Below are 18642 nucleotides of genomic sequence, written 5' to 3'. Positions count from 1 at the left end.
GGCCGCCAGCCAATCAGTGGAGCCCTCTGCCCCGCCCCCGCGTGAACAACCAATGATGGCGCCGTCGGGCCGGAAGTTGTTCCGTCCGGATGGCGTTTCCACGGACGCCCCGGAGACAACCCGTGGCTGAGCCGGGAGTGCTGACGGGCCCGGGTGGGCCGGGTAAGCGAGGGGAGTGAGGCCGGGGCGGAGTGAGGGAACAAGGGAGGGAGTAATGGAGGGACGCCCGCGCGGCGCCCAGCGGCCTGGCCCTCCAGGCAGTATCCTGAGAGCCCGGCTTGCTGCTCGCCGCGTTCTGGCACCGTGAAGGGCGCGGATCCTGCCACCGACCCCTTGCTCCTTTCCTGTGAGCGCCGCCGACCCACCCCGTCCCCCTTTCCCACCGGCATCAACCCTTCATCATCTCCACCTCTTCTCTTTTCCCGAGAAGAGAGGCCCCCATTTTTATTTAGCGCTTGCCATGTGCCAGAGACTTTGCCTAGTGTTGCACTTAGTCCGCTCAATGGTAATGTTAGCAGGCTTCTCCATGCCCATTTCACAGATGAGGAAACCGAAGGGAAGCAGAAAAGTAATGTGACCCTTGCCCAAGGTTTCGAATAAGTCCAAGCTGGGATTGAAACCCAGGCGTCTGTGACCTCAGAACTCCCGATCTTTCCACTACACTGCGCCGCCTCGGTGAACAAATGCGGGGAATTTACGGTTTCTCTTTCTAACGCCCACGACTCCACAAAATCAGTCACACTGACACTGAGGGTGGGGAACGGGAAGAGGGTGGAGAGGTTATTTGGAGGCCAGCGGGGGGTGAGGGGTGGCTGATGCAATGCCCAGCTAATGGCTCGATTCTCAGGAGGGTTTCATTGGTCTCAACCTGGTCCCAGGCAGCCCACCTCTGATTGGACAGTCTCATCAAGAAGGTTGGTCAAGAGCTCAAGTGTTTCTGAGAATCAGGGCGATTTATAAGAAAAGCTTAGCTGAATGCAGGGTGGGGACTGGTAAACAAAAGGAAAAGCCTCTTTTTTCAGAAGGGAAACTGAAAGAAAGAGGGGAAGAGTATTAAAGACCATTTCTGGCTGGGCTGGGCATTCTCAGCTGCTCAACTGCCCAGCGTGACCAGTGGCCACCTCTGCAGAGTCTTCCACAACGTGGGTATGTATTGCCATCTTTGCCAGGCTTAGAGCTTGTTAGTGTTTTTACCAAAGTGCTGAAAACCTTGGTTTAGGGGGTCAGGACTTGTGTCTTTAGGATTAGGGTGTTATGCATTTTACTTCTTCCATTGACCGAAAGTTCAGGTAATTCACTGCTCCCATAGGGAATAGAGATCCTGGCTGAGCAGTCGCGTGCTTGGATTTGTAGCTTGCCTCCCAGCACTCTCATGCTGTCTGTCATAGTTTTCACTGATGCAGCCCCCTTCTGTGCTCAACATCAGAACGTATTGTCATTCTTGTTGTGACACCCCAAAGTGTCTAGTGCCTGGCTTCATATAAATTAATGGCTTTGCCTTTTAAGATAATGTTCATTTGTTATTTGGAGGGGAAAGCGATCTTTCTTTTAGTGTTTAAAAAAAAAAAAAAGTGGAACATAATGGGTCCCAGAAGGTGTCAAGAAATCCTTGCTCTAAAGAAGTCATTTTCTTGTCCTCTGGGAACTTCCCAGTCCAAAGGCATAGTCACTTACACTCTGGGGCCAAGATTTAAAGGATGGTATTCTACCTCCTGGTGATATTCCAGGGATTCAGAAACACTCCTGGGCTACATTTTCTTCTCAGCTGCTCCAGAATTGGCTGTCTTGATGCCACCCTTCCCCAGATTGCAGAATCAGTGTGTCCTGATCTTCTCTGTGAGATGATTTTTATGCAATCCAAGTCTTTATCATGTTGTTCTGTTAAACAATTCTATAATTCTTTCCACTCCTCATCCCAATACAATACCCAGTTTCTTTAAGTGCCTATTATGCTCCTCCACAACAGTGGAAAATTTCACAATGAGCACAAGATTCAAGTTCTTGAAAAGGGGGTTGGGGGTTAATTTTCAAGAGCCTTTTTAGCTTTCTCCTTGAAGGTCTGCTGTGATCTGCTTTGGAGTAGGCAGTTTTGCTCTTTACACGCCCAGTACTTTTGTTTAGGGAAGATAATAGAGTACTTCACTGGTTATAACTGCATTTCTTTGTTTCAGAGTGTAGTATTTGTTAAACAGGTAAATCTAATTCTCTTAAAGACTTAATGTTCTATTTGCAATTTATTTGGTAAACACTGAAGACAATGGTCCTTAACCTTTTGGCATCTCAGCCTCCTTTGGAAAGGTTACGAAGCCAGGAGACGTTGCTCAAAACCATGCACATACCAATGTACTTGCAAGCATTAATGTAATTTCAGATGTTCATGAACTTCAAGTTGAAAAACCTATGAAGTTCGGCCGGGCGCAGTGGCTCAAGCCTGTAATCCCAGCACTTTGGGAGGCCGAGACGGGCGGATCACAAGGTCAGGAGATCGAGACCATCCTGGCTAACATGGTGAAACCCCATCTCTACTAAAAAATACAAAAAACTAGCCGGGCGAGGTGGCGGGCGCCTGTAGTCCCAGCTACTCGGGAGGCTGAGGCAGGAGAATGGCGTAAACCTGGGAGGCAGAGCTTGTAGTGAGCTGAGATCCAGCTACTGCACTCCAGCTTGGGGGACAGAGCGAGACTCTGTCTCAAAAAAAAAAAAGAAAAGAAAAACCTCTGAAGTTCAACTCAATTCTGAAAGTCAACAAAGAAATAAAAGAGGATGTTGATAGGTAGGGGGAAGAAGAACATTTACACAATAAATGGGATAAACTGATAAATGCATGAAATGAGGAAGATGGTAGTTCCATTCTCCTTGTCTCTGACCACACAGAAAGTTGCATCATACACACACACACACACACACACACACACACACATGATTTCAATAGTGTGGTTGATTCCCACACAAAATATATGCCTTGTGATCATAATCATTTGCTATTTCCTGAGTCTAATTTCATTCCCATGTGCTTCTTTTTTTTTTGAAACAGAGTCTCGCTCAGTCACCCAGGCTGGAGTGCAGTGGCGCGATCTCGGCTCACTGCAAGCTCTGCCTCCCGGGTTCACGCCATTCTCCTGCCTCAGCCTCCCAAGTAGCTGGGAGTACAGGCGCCCGCCGTCAGGCTCGGCTAATTTTTTGTATTTTTAGTAGAGACGGGGTTTCACTGTATTAGGCAGGATGGTCTCGATCTCCTAACCTCGCGATCCGCCCACCTCGGTCCCATGTGCTTCTTAAATGGAGTTCTGATAGTTATAGACACATGTTTTTCCCTGCAACAGGGACCCTAAATGCAAGTACAGTTTATCTAGCTGATCCTCTAGCAAAGAAACAGTTATCTATTCTATTGCAATGGGAGATTGGCTCTCCTGGGATCACCCACGCATTCTACCTGGCACTTTCTCCAGGGATTTTTAAGAATAATTTTTATACTTGATTAACTTCAAAACCTTACTGCTGCTGCTTTGTTGCCTTCCACGCAGGGCACTGATTTTTTTTGGAAGGACAGGGTAAACCAAAAGGAATTCCAAAAATAGTGACCAGGATGGTGGGCAGATGTTAGCAGAGGGTGAAGAAACCAGACTAGGGATGGGAGACCTGGAGAAGACCCCAGGAGACCAGCCTGGCTCTCCACAGATCTGGGAAGGCTCAACTCAGTACCAGTACATTAAACAAGAGGCCATCTAAAGTCCTGGGGGAATCAGACTTCAACTGGAACAAGTAAAGACATTCTACAGATAAACCTGAGAGGAAAAAGTTGAACTAGATGACTAAGGAGATTCATTCATTAGGTAAATATTTTTTTATAAGCTGTGTGTCAGGTACTAGAATTACACGGAAGAATAAACCCAGTGCTTACCTTTTCTGTCTGCTGGGGAAGACATGAGTAACTAAACTGCAGTGTAAGTGCTTTCATAAAGTTACTAAAGGAGTGTTTGGGGATCACAGAGGATGGATCAACCAACTTGGTCCCAGAAGCACAGGTGTCAGGAGAGGCTGTGAAGAGCTGAGTTAAAATTGGAAAGAATCAGCAGAGTTCAGGCAGAGAAGGGTGTGAGACATTTCAGACAGGCAGGCAGCAGGGAGCAGCAGGGCTTCTGAGAAAGCACATGAGCGAGGGGGCTTGGCAATCAGATTCTGGCTTAGCTACTCCCTAGCAATGGAGCCGTCAGCCTCTTGTCTGCTATTGCAAGGTGTATAGAGTAACACCCAGCTTTGAGAGTTGGGAGAATTCAGGATAAGTATCTGGACATGATGTTTGATGATTTGTGGCTAGAAGTAATTTTCATGAGTTTGATTGTTATTTGATATGGGCAAAGACCTTAGAGAGAAATGGATAACGACTGATTTGCTCAGCTTGTTGCTGGGGAGGGAATGGGAGAGTCTGGGAGTTCTCCTCTCTAGCCCTAGGCAGAGGGTACTTCTGCCTTCCTCCCTAAACTGGATGCTTTCTTATCTGAGTCAGTTATCTCACCAAACCTCCCCTTCTGGGAATTGAGGTGGTTCTCATCAAGGAAGAGAAAGAAACTGGCGGCTGTCCTATCCTGGTTTTCAGTGTTATACTTTCATTGACTTAAATAAATTTTGATTTACATACCTTTTTTTCTTTTTTTTTTTTTGAGACGGAGTCTTGCTCTGTCACCCAGGCTGGAGTGCAGTGGCCGGATCTCAGCTCACTGCAAGCTCCGCCTCCCGGGTTTACGCCATTCTCCTGCCTCAGCCTCCGGAGTAGCTGGGACTACAGGCGCCCACCACCGCGCCCGGCTAGTTTTTTTTTTTTTTGAGACGGAGTCTCGCTCTGTCGCCCAGGCTGGAGTGCAGTGGCCGGATCTCAGCTCACTGCAAGCTCCGCCCCCCGGGTTTACGCCATTCTCCTGCCTCAGCCTCCCGAGTAGCTGGGACTACAGGCGCCCGCCACCTCGCCCGGCTAGTTTTTTGTATTTTTAGTAGAGACGGGGTTTCACCGTGTTAGCCAGGATGTTCTCGATCTCCTGACCTCGTGATCCGCCCGACTCGGCCTCCCAAAGTGCTGGGATTACAGGCTTGAGCCACCGCGCCCGGCCTTTTTTTGTATTTTTAGTAGAGACGGGGTTTCACCGTGTTAGCCAGGATGGTCTCGATCTCCTGACCTCATGATCCGCCCGCCTCGGCCTCCCAAAGTGCTGGGATTACAGGCTTGAGCCACCGCGCCCGGCCTACATACCTTTTTTTCAATTTTTGTTTTTTTATAAAAAATTTTTGGAGAGACAGGGTCTCACTATCCATGTTACCTTTCACTTGTGTCACTTGTGTCCGTGTGAAGAGACCACCAAACAGGCTGTGTGAGCAACAAGGCTGTTTATTTCACCTGGATGCAGGCGGGCTGAGTCTGAAAAGAGAGTTAGCGAAGGGAGGTGGGGTGGGGCCGCTTTATAGGATTTGGGTGGGTAAAGGAAAATTACGAAGGGGGTAATTCTCTGGCAGGGAGGGGCGGGGGTAACAATGGGGAGCTTTTGAGCCAAGATGAGCAAAGAGAAGGAATTTCACTAGGTAATGTCATCAGTTAAGGCAGGAACAGGCCATTTTCACTTCTTTTGTGGTGTAGTGTCATCCGTTAAGGCAGGAACTGGCCATCTGGATGTGTACGTGCAGGTCACAGGGGATATAATGGCTTAGCTTGGACTCAGAGGCCTAACATTACCCAAGCTACTGTTGAACTCCTGCGCTCAAGCAATCGCCTTAGCCTCCCAAAGCACTTGGATTGCAGGTGTGAGCCACCTCTCACGGCACCCATGATTTACATACTTTTTGGAATTTTTTTGGTTTTGAGACAGTCTTTCTCTCTGTTGCCCAGGTTGGAGTACAGTGGCATGGTCTCGACTCACTGCAACCTCTGCCTCCCAGGTTCCAGTGATTCTCATACCTCAGCCCCCCAAGTAGCTGGGACTACAGGTACATGCCACCATGCCCAGCTAATTTTTGTATTTTTAGTAAAGACAGGGTTTCACCATGTTGGCCAGGCTAGTCTCGAACTCCTGACCTCAAGTGATCCACCCTCGGCCTCCCAAAGTGCTGGGATTACAGGCATGAGCCACCACACCTGGCCAATTTACATACTTTTTTTTTTTTAATTGAGACAGAACCTCTCTGTCACCCAGGCTGGAGTGCAGTGGCGTGATCTCAGCTCACTGAAACCTCCACCTCCCAGTTTCAAGCAATTCTCCCACCTCAGCCTCCCAAGTATCTGGAACTACAGGTGTGCGCCACCACACCCAGCTAATTTTTTTGTATTTTTAGTGGAGACGGGGTTTCACCATGTTGGCCAGGCTGGTCTCAAACTCCTGACCTCAGCCTGGCCAATTTACATAATTTTACAGCAAATATTTAACAAATGGATAGGATAGAGTAAAATAAATGACACCACAAATGTATATGTTTGATTCATAGAGATAAGTCATTTGTAGGATAATGGTTGAAAGTGTAGGCTCTAGAGTCAAACTACTAGAGTTTATAGCACACCTCTGCCATTTCCTTGTGATGTTAACGTGGGCAAGCTTTTATTTTATTTTATTTTTATTTTTTAGAGACAGGGTCTTACTCTGTCACCCAGGCTGGAGTAAAGTGACGCAAACATAGCTCACTGAAGTCTTAAACTCCCGGGCTCAAGTGATCCTCCCACTACAGCCTCCCAAGTAGCTGGGATTACAGGCCCACCACCGTGCCCAGCTAATTTTTTTTTTCTCATTTTTTTGTAGAGTCTCACTATATTTCCCAAAGTGCCAGGATTGCAGGTATGAGCCACCATGCCCAGCCGTGGGCAAGTTTTTTTTAACCCCTCTGTGCCTCATCTTTGAAATGGAGATAAGAAATCTATTTCATAGGACTGCCACAAGGCTTAAGTGAATTGATACATATAAGGTGCTTAGAACAATAACAGGTACAGAGGTGTTCAAAGTTAGCAGCTCAGGCACTAGCCTTGTCATTTTCCTTCTCCTCCAAGGTTTTACAGCAAGCTAAAATGAAGCTGGAGTTCAGCCAGTCTTTGAAACCCTAAGAAACACAAGAAATTTAATAACAGTACTCGTAACGTAGTTACATCTTGCTTTACAGTTTACAAAGTGCTACCATGCCTTTTTTTCCTCATTTCGTTCTCATAAGAGCCTGGGGTAGAGGAAGAAGTTCCTGGCGGTGCCATTTTATAGGTGAGAAAACTTGACACTTAGAGGAAATGATTGAGCCAAGAAGGGTTTGATGGCAGTACAGTCTCTGTCTGCCCTGTCCTCACCTTCTGCAAGGGTAATAGTGAATCATAACTAATAGGAGGTACAGACACACCTTCTCCAAAGGTTCGTAGTTAAATAAGGCAGCATGCGGAATGGACAGACTGGAGACAGTCCTTACGCCATGTGGAACCTAGGACAGGTAAGGGCCTGTCCTCCACCCCAGAGCTCACTTTGAAAGCAGCTGGCCAGCAGTGGAAGACATTTGCTCAGCGATATATTAGTTATGGGTCCAAAAGCCCGATAATTCATTCCCAAGGCAATTAAGATAAACAGCAAATAGAGGATGGGTGCCTTGGCTCACACCTGTAATCCCAACATTTCCAGAGGCTGAAGTGGGAGGATCACCTGAGGTCAGGAGTTCAAGACCAGCCTGGCCAACATGGTGAAACCCTCCCTCTACTAAAAATACAAAAATTCGCTGGGCATGGTGGCAGGCAGCCTGGGGAGGCTGAGGCAGAAGAATCGCTTGAACCCCAGAGGTAGAGGTTGCAGTGAGCCAAGATCGCGCCACTGCGCTCCAGCCTAGGTGGCAGAGCAAGACTCCATCTCAAAAAAAAAAAAAAGAAAACATCAAATAGTAATTTGCCAAAAGTTTTTGGCACTAGTGAACTTAGGTTTATTAAAACACATTGGTATTGGCCGGGCGTGGTGGCTCACGCCTGTAATCCCAGCACTTTGGGAGGCCGAGATGGGCGGATCACGAGGTCAAGAGATCGAGACCATCCTGGCTAACACGGTGAAACCCCGTTCTCTACTAAAAATACAAAAAATTAGCCGGGCGTGGTGGCGGGCACCTGTAGTCCCAGCTACTTAGGAGGCTGAGGTGAGAGAATGGCATGAACCTGGGAGGCAGAGCTTGCAGTGAGCCGAGTTGCCCACTGCAGCCTGGGCAACAGAGCAAGACTCTGTCTCAAAAAAAAAAACAAACAAACACATTGGTATTTAGACCCTGAGCAAACAAGAGTCCTCCAGTGCTCTGGGCACTGGGTGGGGCACAGGGGGCATCACCAGGTGCAAACTTGATCTTGACTAGGAGGCCCCTCTTTTGCAGACCTTAAGTCAGTAAATCCTAGCCACTCCTTTAGTCTTCAGCATTGGCATTTGATGGTTTTCCTCTTCTTCATGGCCCCGAATTTCTGCTTCTCTTTTTATTATATTATCCATGTCCTTTATTGTAACTCACCTCACAACCTTTTCGGAAAAAAGGACTCAATACAGGAAAGGAAAAACAGCTACGATGTTTTGTTATTCTCTCGTTTTTCTCCTCTCTCCTTCCCCGTGCCCCCCACCCCGCCCCGCCACCAGTCTTGACTGTCTGCTGAACGAAGCCTCTGACCTCAGGCCGGCCGTGAACATACTTCCTGAGAGATGGCAAACATGCCCAACAGCGAGCCCTGTGCCTCTCCGCTGGAGCTGTTCAACAGCATCGCCACACAAGGGGAGCTCGTGAGGTCCCTCAAAGCGGGAAATGCGTCAAAGGTACATGATTTTGCTGGATTCTCCACGAAGGCAGCTGAGCCTCCCAAGTCTCTAGGGTTGTGTTACTCTAGAATAGATGGTTTCCTCAATGACTGAGGTGTTTTGGTTATAATTTTTTTTTTTTTTTTGAGAGGGAGTTTCACTCTTGTTTCCCAGGCTGGAGTGCAATGGCGCAATCTAAGCTCACTGCAACCTCTGTCTCCCAGGTTAAAGCGATTCTTCTGCCTCAGCCTCCCAAGTAGCTGGAATTACAGGCATGCGCCACCACAACCAGCTAATTTTGTATTTTCAGTAGAGATGGGGTTTCATCATGTTGGTCAGGCTGGTCTCAAACCCCTGACTTCAGGTGATCTGTCCACCTTGGCCTCCCAAAGTGCTGGGATTACCAGCATGAGCCACCATGCCAGCCTTGGTTATCGTTTTAAATGTATTTTTCCCTTTATCAACATTGGGATGCCTGTGGTGTAAAGAGTCAGGGGTTCTCAAAGCCTTTGTGAAGTACAGTGGCCCTCCAACCCACCTCTCCCTATTTCCTGCTCAATTCTTTTAGCCGACCTTTTGGTTATGTACGCCCCATATCTGTAAATATTCTGCTTATTATATTGTTCCTTGTTGATTTTCAAGTTGGGAACTTTCAGGTGGAAATGAAGAATTCGTACTTCCACAACCACTTGCCATCCAGGCAGTCTCCCCATCTGTATTGCAGTTGTAGTTAGGTCAGTATCTGTACACTGACATTATTATGACCATGGAAATAGACGTGGACAGCTGAACCATCAAGGATAGAATGAGTACTCTAACTTTCTCGCCCAGCTTTTGTTTTCTCTGGAGTTAATATTTGTCTTAATTTCTGTTTGCTTGACTTTTATGTCAGTGATACTAATGATAATGTATCTCCAAGCCCTTTCCCTGTCCGATGAATCTCCTTTCAACGCACATCAACTAGTCTATCAGGTTCATCTTTTTGAGGAGATCTCTCCCAAAACCTTCTGCCTGCTTCCCGCTGGACTGGTGACTCTTGCGTCCTACACTGCCCATCTTGGCGTCTTTCTTCACTGTCGACCCAGGGGTTTCTTTCACCCCTGTTGATTGGGTGCCCCGTTTCCTGCTCCTTCGTCTTATTCCTCTTTGCTTTACTCTTCGGGCAGAGCAAATCTTCCAATTGTTTCTGAAAAAATACTGCAAAGGAAATATTTCTGGGGGGATCTTGCCCATCTGAAAGTGTATGTATTTTACCTAAAATGTGATTGATAGCCAGGCTGGGTGTAGGGTTCTAGCATGGAAGTGATTTCCCTGGAAATGCTGGAGCCACTGCTCTACTGGCACCTAGCTTCTGGGCTTGCTGCAGAGAAGTCAGTTGCCATTCCTTTGTTTTTTCTTTTTGGAAGTTGGCAGGATCTTCTTTGTTCCAATGTTCTGGAATTTCATGGCATGTGGGCTCAGTATGCCTTTCTTCCCTGCCCCACCCCCCGACCCCGCCCCGCAAGATGGAGTCTCGCTCTGTCACCCAGGCTGGAGTGTGGTGGCACAATCTCGGCTCACTGTGACCTCTGCCTCCTGGGTTCAAGCAGTTCTCCTGCCTCAGCCTCCCAAGTAGCTGGGATTACAGTTGTGTGCCACCAGGCCCGGCTAATTTTTGTATTTTACTAAAGATGGGGTTTCGCTGTGTTGGCCAGGCTGGTCTCAAACTCCTGATCTCGTGATCTGCCTGCCTCAGCCTCCCAAAGTGCTAGGATTACAGGCGTGAACCCCCACACTCAGCCTGCCTTTTAGACTAGAAACTCATGACCATTAATTCTCAGAAATCATGATTTCTTTGATCTCTTCTGTTTTCTCTCTTCACAGACTTTTTTTTTTTAATTCAGAGACTGTTTCTCTGATTTTCTAACCCTCCTATTTTCCATTTCTGCTGTCATTTTTAACCTCCAGGAGCATGTGTGCTCCCTGAAGTTTCCTCATAGCACTCTGCCCTGACTTACAGTACAGTGCCACCCTTTTCTGTCTGAGATCTTTTTTTTTCTTTTTTTTTTTTTTTTTTTTTCTTTTGAGATGGAGTCTCGCTCTGTCGCCCAGGCTGGAGTGCAGTGACCGGATCTCAGCTCACTGCAAGCTCCGCCTCCTGGGTTTACGCCATTCTCCTGCCTCAGCCTCCCGAGTAGCTGGGACTACAGGCGCCTGCCACCTCGCCCGGCTAGTTTTTTGTATTTTTTAGTAGAGACGGGGTTTCACCGTGTAGGCCGGGATGGTCTCGATCTCCTGACCTCGTGATCCGCCCGTCTCGGCCTCCCAAAGTGCTGGGATTACAGGCTTGAGCTACCGCGCCCGGCCTCTGTCTGAGATCTTAATGGTAGTTTTCCATAAGTCCTCTACATCCTTTATAATCTCAGTTTCTTCCATCTTAATTTGTTTCCTACCTGCCTTTCATATTAGAGGCAATTCTCAAATGTTTGGTGTTTCTTGGCTGTTTGCTTGTGTTTTGGGGGGTGCAGTAAAAACTGCTGGATGTACTTTTCGTTGGGGAGGAGCTTATCAACATGGGTTCCACTTCCTGGAGAGTGATCAGGCTGCTCCCCTTTTGTTGGGGAATATCTTTCGTGTCAAGGTCTTTAGATGATCTTTTCTTTTGTCTTTTTTTTTTTTTTTTTTTTTTTGGAGACAGAGTCTCGCTCTGTTGCCCACAGGCTGGAGTGCAGTGGTGCCATCTCAGCTCACTGCAAGCTCCGCCTCCCAGGTTCATGCCATTCTCCTGCCTCAGCCTCCCGAGTAGCTAGGACTACAGGCACCCGCCACCACGCCCGGCTAATTTTTTTGTATTTTTAGTAGAGACAGGGTTTCACCATGTTAGCCAGGATGGTCTCGATCTCCTGACCTCGTGATCCACCCATCTTGGCCTCCCAAAGTGCTGGGATTACAGGCGTGAGCCACCGCACCCAGCCTGGATCTTTTCTTTAGTTAAGTGAGATTCCCTAGAGAAAGCTCCCCCAGTCCACTGTTCAGAGGGGGTGAGTCCCACTGCCAGCATTCTACAGCTGAGTGGGAGAGAAGGGCTGGGCTGTGGGATCCTTCCCCGAAGCTCCTTATTCTCTGTGTGCTGCCAGTGCCCCAGCTATGCAGATTGTCCCCAGTCTAGGGACCTGTAACTCTGTCCTCTCTCGACGTGAAACCTTGGAATGGAGGGGAAACTGTGACACTCCCAAGGGGGTCTGAATAACTTCTTCTTGAAGAGACTTCAACCAGCACTCCTGTTTTCATAACCCGCTTTCCCCCCAACTCCTGTAAGCGCCCAAGGTCACTAAGGTCTGAACCTTTGGGCGATTCTATAGCAGTGTACCACTCGGTCACGTTCCGGTATTTCCACGGTGTCTTAGCATTTGTTTTTCTCTCATGCTTTTAGGCACTGGTCATTCATCAGCTTTTCAGCTTCTTTGAAACCTTGTTGCTGTCGCCCTCTTCTTGTTTCCTTTGTCCTTGCGGGATTATGCTTTAAAAAAAAAAAGTCTCGGCTTTTGTTGTAGTAGATTTCAGAAGTGTCATCATCAATATGTATCTTTAACTAGAACATAAGCATTTCATTTCCTTCCGGGGTGACTCCACTCCTAGGTCCCCCAGCTTCTCTATGACTTCCATCACTTCTCTTTTTTTTTTTTTTTTTTGAAGCAGAGTGTCACTCTGTCGCCCAGGCTGTGCACTGGTGCGGTCTCAGCTCACTGCAACCTCCGCCTCTTGAGTTCAAGGGATTCTCCTGCCCCAGCCTCCTGAGTAGCTGGGACTATAGGCACCCGCCACCACACCCGGCTAAATTTTGTATTTTTAGTAGAGACGGGGTCTTGCCGTATTGGCCAGGCTAATCTTGAACTCCTGACCTCAGGTGATCTGCCCGCCTCAGCCTCCCAAAGTACTGGGATGACAGGTGGGAGCCACCACGCCCAGCCCAACTTTCATCACTTTCAACTCCTGTTACCTGTTATCTTTTCAAACACCTTGCTTGTCACCAGATGGTGTCAACCATCTCACATTCCCCAATAGTTTACTTTGACTATTTGGGACCTTGATTTAAACCATTATTTGTGTGTGTGTGTGTGTGTGTGTGTGTGTGTGTGTGTGTGTATTTTTTGAGACAGGGTCTTGCTCTTTCCATGTTGGAGTGCAGTGGTGCAATCCTAGCTCAGTGCACCCTCGAACTCCTGGGCTCCCACCTTAGCCTACCAAGTTGCTGGGATTATAAATGCAAGCCACTGCACCCAGCTCATATTTTAAAGGAAATAAACAGTACTGACAGAAAGTAATGTCAAAAAAAAAAAGAAGTTACTTTTTCACAGAAACAGATTTACTCACCAGGTAGGGCTCAAAAGATTAAACCAAGTTATTTTAAAACAAAGGGATATAATAAATAAAAGACCCAGTGGGGTTATGTAAGCCTATCATTTTGGGAAGTTGACAGTGATATTTTTGTCCATTAATATCAAATTTGAATGACACTTAGTAAATGTTTTTGGTTTGTAATTCTTAGTGACTGCAGTTATGTTCATTATTTCAGTCAACTTGATACATTTTATAATAACTCTTCCAAGTGTATCATTTGACTAATGCAGTTGGCTGGCACACATTAAAGACATCAGAGGTTACACAATGAGACCAGAGTTAAGTAATGAAAAATTCAGAAGTACATTTGTATCTGACCCTGAAATGTCTTGGTAGTAGAAGCACTTGATGTTTTGGAAATTTTAAAAATTAACTTTTAGCAAAATAGTTTGAACCACACTGGGAGTGCCAGTTCTCTGAGAGGGCACCACCAGCTCTTCCTTGGCCTGCTGTTTATCTAGGCCATGGACCTCAATGGTCTTTTCTGCTCCCGTGTGTCTAAAGAATAAGAGCCACGTCCTTCAGTAGCAGCAACTCATTAAAGCGGTGAGTTTCCTAGGGAGGAATAAGTCAGAATCTGAGGGCTGTGAGGGGAAGTAGTTTGAACAGGACTGAAGAAGCAATGCTAGGTCTTAGGTATTAAGAAAGAAAGCAGAGCCTTTTTCTTCTCCTTTTTGTTTAAGTAACTTCTAAAATCAAAATATACCATTCATACAGAAAAATATGCTAATCATAAGCAGGCACCTCACTGAATTTTCACAAAATGACCACACCTGTGTAATCATCACCCAAATCAAGAGCAAGCATAGAGCACCTAGAAGCCACCCTCACGCCCCTCAGCCTCTGCCATGACTCCTCCCACCAGGGGTAGCTCTACCTGTGTTTGAACTGTATGTAATCAGGTAGTATACAGTTTTGTGTCTGGCTTTTTTTTTTTTTCTGAACATCAAATTTTGGCCACGCTCTGTGGCTCATGCCTATAATCCCAGCACTTAGGAGACCAAGGCAGGAGGATCGCTTGAGGCCAAGAGTTTGGGACCAGCCTAGACAACATAGTGAGACCCTGTCTCTACAAAAAATTTAAAAATTAGCCAGACATGGTGGCATGGTGGCACACACCTGTAGTTCCAGCTACTTAGGAGACTGAAGTGAGACCCTGTCTTAAAAAAAAACAAAAAAAACTGATGTTCTGGGGTTTTTTGGGGGTAGGAGTCTCACTTCATCACCCAGGTTGGAGTGTAGTGGCACAGTCTCGGCTCACTGCAACCTCTGCCTCCCAAGCTCAAGCAATCCTCTCACTTCAGCCTCCCGATTAGCTAGGAACACAGGTGTGTGCCACCATACCTGGCTAATTTTTTCTATTTTTGGTAGAGACAGGGTTTTGCTGTGTTGCCCAGGCTGGTCTCGAACTTACGAGCTCAGACGATCCGCCCGCCTTGGCCTCCCAAAGTGCTGGGATTACAGGCATGAGCCATTGCACCCAGCTAACATCAGCTTTGAATCCTGTTTCAGTGTCCTGGTTCAGACACTGATTAAGACTGATTATAAGAAAATAGATAAGGTGAGCCTGCTTGTCTTATTTCAGTGCTATTCCAAAATGCAGATGGTCCTTGAGCAGGGACGTTGGTTAAATGTTTGACTTTCGCACAGCCTCCTAGTTACAAGCAGAATTAGACCAGATAGAGTATGAAATGTCAACAAAGCTAGTTATTAAGGGATACTGACTGCAGTGTACTTCAAAGCAAGGTAAGCCTTCCCATAAATAATTGGATAGATTATAGGTACTAAACTTACTTTTTGCAAGTACTGAGCCTAGGTACTACAGAAATGAGATGGGTGGAACATACTTACCTGTCTAACCTGGGCAAACGTCTCATCTATGAATTGTATCCATTGGGTTACTGATTCCACAAATCTGGCTCATTTAAATGATGAGTCTCAGATAATTTTTTAGTTTGAAACACAGATCTCTCCAGAATCGCAGTCCTCTGTGGCCCAGGTGCTGTATCTGATGGAACTGTTATCTCTGAATGGAGGTTGATGTTTATAGAACATTCTGTATATGGTAAAAGGAATTTAAGGAGATTTAAAAGAAAGAATGTTCTGTATAAACTATAAGTGGAAATGTTTGTATTTCCCTTGGTAAGCAAATTGGACTGTGTATATTCTTTGTTTGTGATCTAATCTAGCAAGGCCAATTACCGGAATAGAGCTTTAGGGCATAGAGTGACTAATAGGCTTAATTAGGCCTGCTTTTCTAAACTCCAGGCTTCTAGGGATGGCCACTATGAACTCCTGCAAAAGAGTCTTTAATAGACTTCCAGACTACCCAAGGGTGCATTTTACCTTTGGTTTTTTGGTTTTTTGGTTGTTGTTTGTTTTTTTTTTTTGTTTTTTTTTTCAAAATAGTTTGATAAGACTCTAAAATGTGGTGATATAACTATTTCCCAATGAATCCCTCCTTAATTTATAACCTGAGAGCCTACATTTTTTGTCCTTGCTTTTATCTGTTTTAGTTGCTCTTACTATCCTTAGTGGCATCATTGGTTAAGTTTCCATAAATACTCAGCCGGGCACGGTGGCTCAAGCCTGTAATCCCAGCACTTTGGGAGGCCGAGACGGGTGGATCACGAGGTCAGGAGATCGAGATCATCCTGGCTAACACGGTGAAACCCCGTCTCTACTAAAAAATACAAAAAAAACTAGCCGGGCGAGGTGGCGGGCGCCTGTAGTCCCAGCTACTCGGGAGGCTGAGGCAGGAGAATGGCGTGAACCCGGGAGGCGGAGCTTGCAGTGAGCTGAGATCCGGCCACTGCACTCCAGCCTGGGTGACAGAGCAAGACTCCATCTCAAAAAAAAAAAAAAAAAAAAAAAAAGTTTCCATAAATACTCATCTCAACCTGTGTGGAATGTAAAAACTAGTTCCAACACAGAACTCCAGGATACTCAGTTAAAGGAGCTTGTCACACACATTCTCTGGCATCAGTGGTGTTTGAGAAATCTCTAGTATATGAACTTTGTCATAAATGACAGTGTATGTTGTGTCACTGCTACTGTCCCAAAGTGTTCGTGGTAGCACTAGAATAACAGATGAAAATGAAGTGTTTTTGAGCCAATGACTTGCTGTGATTCTATGGGTAAACTCCTTTACCCCTCTGAGTCTTAGATTCTTGAGCTGGAAAAGGACAGTGACAACAGTGCCCGCCTCGTAGGGTTGTGACACTAACTAATGTAACGTGTGTGAAAGCATTCAACATAGTGCCTGCCATAGAATAGGCATTCAGCAAATATCAGCGATTAGTAATGTTTTTAGCCATCACTTTTGTTTCCTTTCTCAGGATGAAATTGATTCTGCAGTAAAGATGTTGCTGTCGTTAAAAATGAGCTACAAAGCTGCCATGGGGGAGGATTACAAGGCTGACTGTCCTCCAGGGAACCCAGCACCTACCAGTAATCATGGCCCAGATGCCGCAGAAGCTGAAGAGGATTTTGTGGACCCATGGACAGTACAGACGAGCAGTGCAAAAGGCATAGACTATGATAAGCTCATTGGTACGTCCTCTGCTTTCTTTCCAGAAAAAGCTTCAACTTTTAGAAGTGGTCCCATTGAGTTGATTGCATTGATGTTTTTAAATTTTGAATTAATCATAAATTCAGTGAAGCTTCAATGCCAAGTAAAAATGGATCCTAAAACCTTTTGATTGTGCATTATATTCCCAAAGGATTATTTTAAAATAAAATAACAAAATATATTTCAAAATAATGATCTATAGTAGACAGCTTAGTAGAAGCTTTTCCCCTTTTTTGAGCGCTTCAGAACTTGGGAAAGGTCTATTGAAATGGCCGTTTATAACATTTAGTAGCTACAAGTCAATCATAGATTACTTAGGTTTCCCAGTGATACTGACTATGGACCTAGAAGGCTGGAAGTCAGCTTAAGAGCGGTGACTTCTCACAGCGGGCCAGTTCCCACCATCAGGCCCTTCCTTGAGGGCCTTCCTGCTCAGAAAGACTGTTGCCATTCCATTGAAGTCTTTACTCTGAGATCATTACTAATTGTCAGAGAAGAAACAGAACTAAAATGTTTTCATCTAAGTCAAACCCATTTTCCATGATTTGAGTATAGACTATCAATCTATCAATGAAGGAAAATTCACTTGAAGACAGACATTAATTTAGTTCAACAAATAAAGAGTGTGAGCAATCATGGTTGCCAATGAATATAAATTTTACCTTAATAAATATATATATACATATTTTTATATGTGTATGTTTATATTTTATTCAAAAGTTGCTAGCTAGACTGCATTGTGGGTATGTTTCCCATCAGAATCCAGTCTCGGGCAAAACAGCATTTTGTGTTGTAATTTATTTCCTGTTTTGTTGGTTGTGTTGATCTCAGATGTTGTTTTAATACAAAGACCTTTTACTTTATGTTGGGGGTAAGGACCTTTAGCAGAAGGCCTAAAGAGGTTTGTGTTCATTAAGATTGTGCATGGATCACTCACTTTTCACCCTCATTTCAGTAATATCTAATCACTAAACCTCCTGCCACCTAAGAAAGTCATCTCTTCCTTTTTTCCAGTTCGGTTTGGAAGCAGTAAAATTGACAAAGAGCTAATAAACCGAATAGAGAGAGCCACCGGCCAGAGACCACACCGCTTCCTGCGTAGAGGCATCTTCTTCTCACACAGGTCAGGGGCTCTTCAGCACAGGCCTTCTCGCCTGTCCTCTTCTTTTAGTTCAAAAAGTCACAAGACACTCCCTTCATAAGCCACCTGGTACTGTGGGAAAAGTGATGGCCAGCTGTCAGAAGACTGACATCCATCTTCTGTCCTGTCAGTAGCCCACTGTGGGATCATGCTTGTCCATTCACCCTCAGGCTCTTAGTTTTTTCATTTGTAGATTGCCCACCTCACAAGGTGAGAATCATATTAATAGCAGATGAAATTCTTCCCAGATTACTTGCTGTGAATAAATTATAAAATGTCATGAAAACAAAAGAGAATAATATGTCCAAGTTCAGCATTTCCCACACGACAACAGTAGGCTTCCTAAAATTCCAAACCCTCTTCCTCCTATTGTATCAACTTGCTCATAAATAATACCAAGAGACAAACCAACAGAGAATGCATGGAACAGATTATCTGTACCTTAGGCCATAAATTCCATGCAGATAACATCAAGATATGGGCAGGTTCCAAAAGAGTTTCTGCCTCTCCCAACCTACAGTTAATCTGGGTTGAGGCAGCCCCATTTTTGAAGCTGTGTCCATGGAATTTATGATCTGAGGTAGGATTGTTCTGTTCTACTGGTGCGTCACGGTTACAGGAGAACACCCCCAGGACAGAGCCCAGCAGTCTGCCCAAACACTTCAAATTCTACCTGCAAAGAGCTCCAGGCCTTGCTCAACCCACTTTCTGGGCAGATTAAAGTATACAACTAAGTGGGTTTTAGTATATTCACAAGGTTGTGAGACCATCATGACTATCTAATT

The 18642-nt window shown here is 45.7% G+C and overlaps 1 protein-coding gene across 3 annotated transcripts in view; it reads left to right on the top strand.

Moving 5' to 3' along the window:
- Nucleotides 1-102: 102 nt before the first annotated feature.
- Nucleotides 103-18642, top strand: part of WARS1 (tryptophanyl-tRNA synthetase 1) — a 43816-nt gene continuing 25276 nt past the window's right edge. The window contains exons 1-4 of one of the 3 annotated variants that reach the window (XM_005562211.3): nucleotides 103-162; nucleotides 8610-8783; nucleotides 16484-16697; nucleotides 17731-17839. In XM_005562211.3, the coding sequence (XP_005562268.1) occupies nucleotides 8673-8783; nucleotides 16484-16697; nucleotides 17731-17839 (434 nt within the window). In that variant the 5' untranslated portion in view covers nucleotides 103-162; nucleotides 8610-8672. Of the gene's footprint in view, nucleotides 1147-8609; nucleotides 8784-16483; nucleotides 16698-17730; nucleotides 17840-18642 lie in introns of all 3 variants that reach the window. The other 2 variants (XM_005562212.5, XM_015453231.4) reach the window with 2 other exon arrangements.

This window comes from Macaca fascicularis, chromosome 7 (genome assembly GCF_037993035.2).
Source record: "Macaca fascicularis isolate 582-1 chromosome 7, T2T-MFA8v1.1".
NCBI lineage: Eukaryota > Metazoa > Chordata > Mammalia > Primates > Cercopithecidae > Macaca > Macaca fascicularis.
This window is presented reverse-complemented; position numbering and strand designations above follow the sequence as displayed.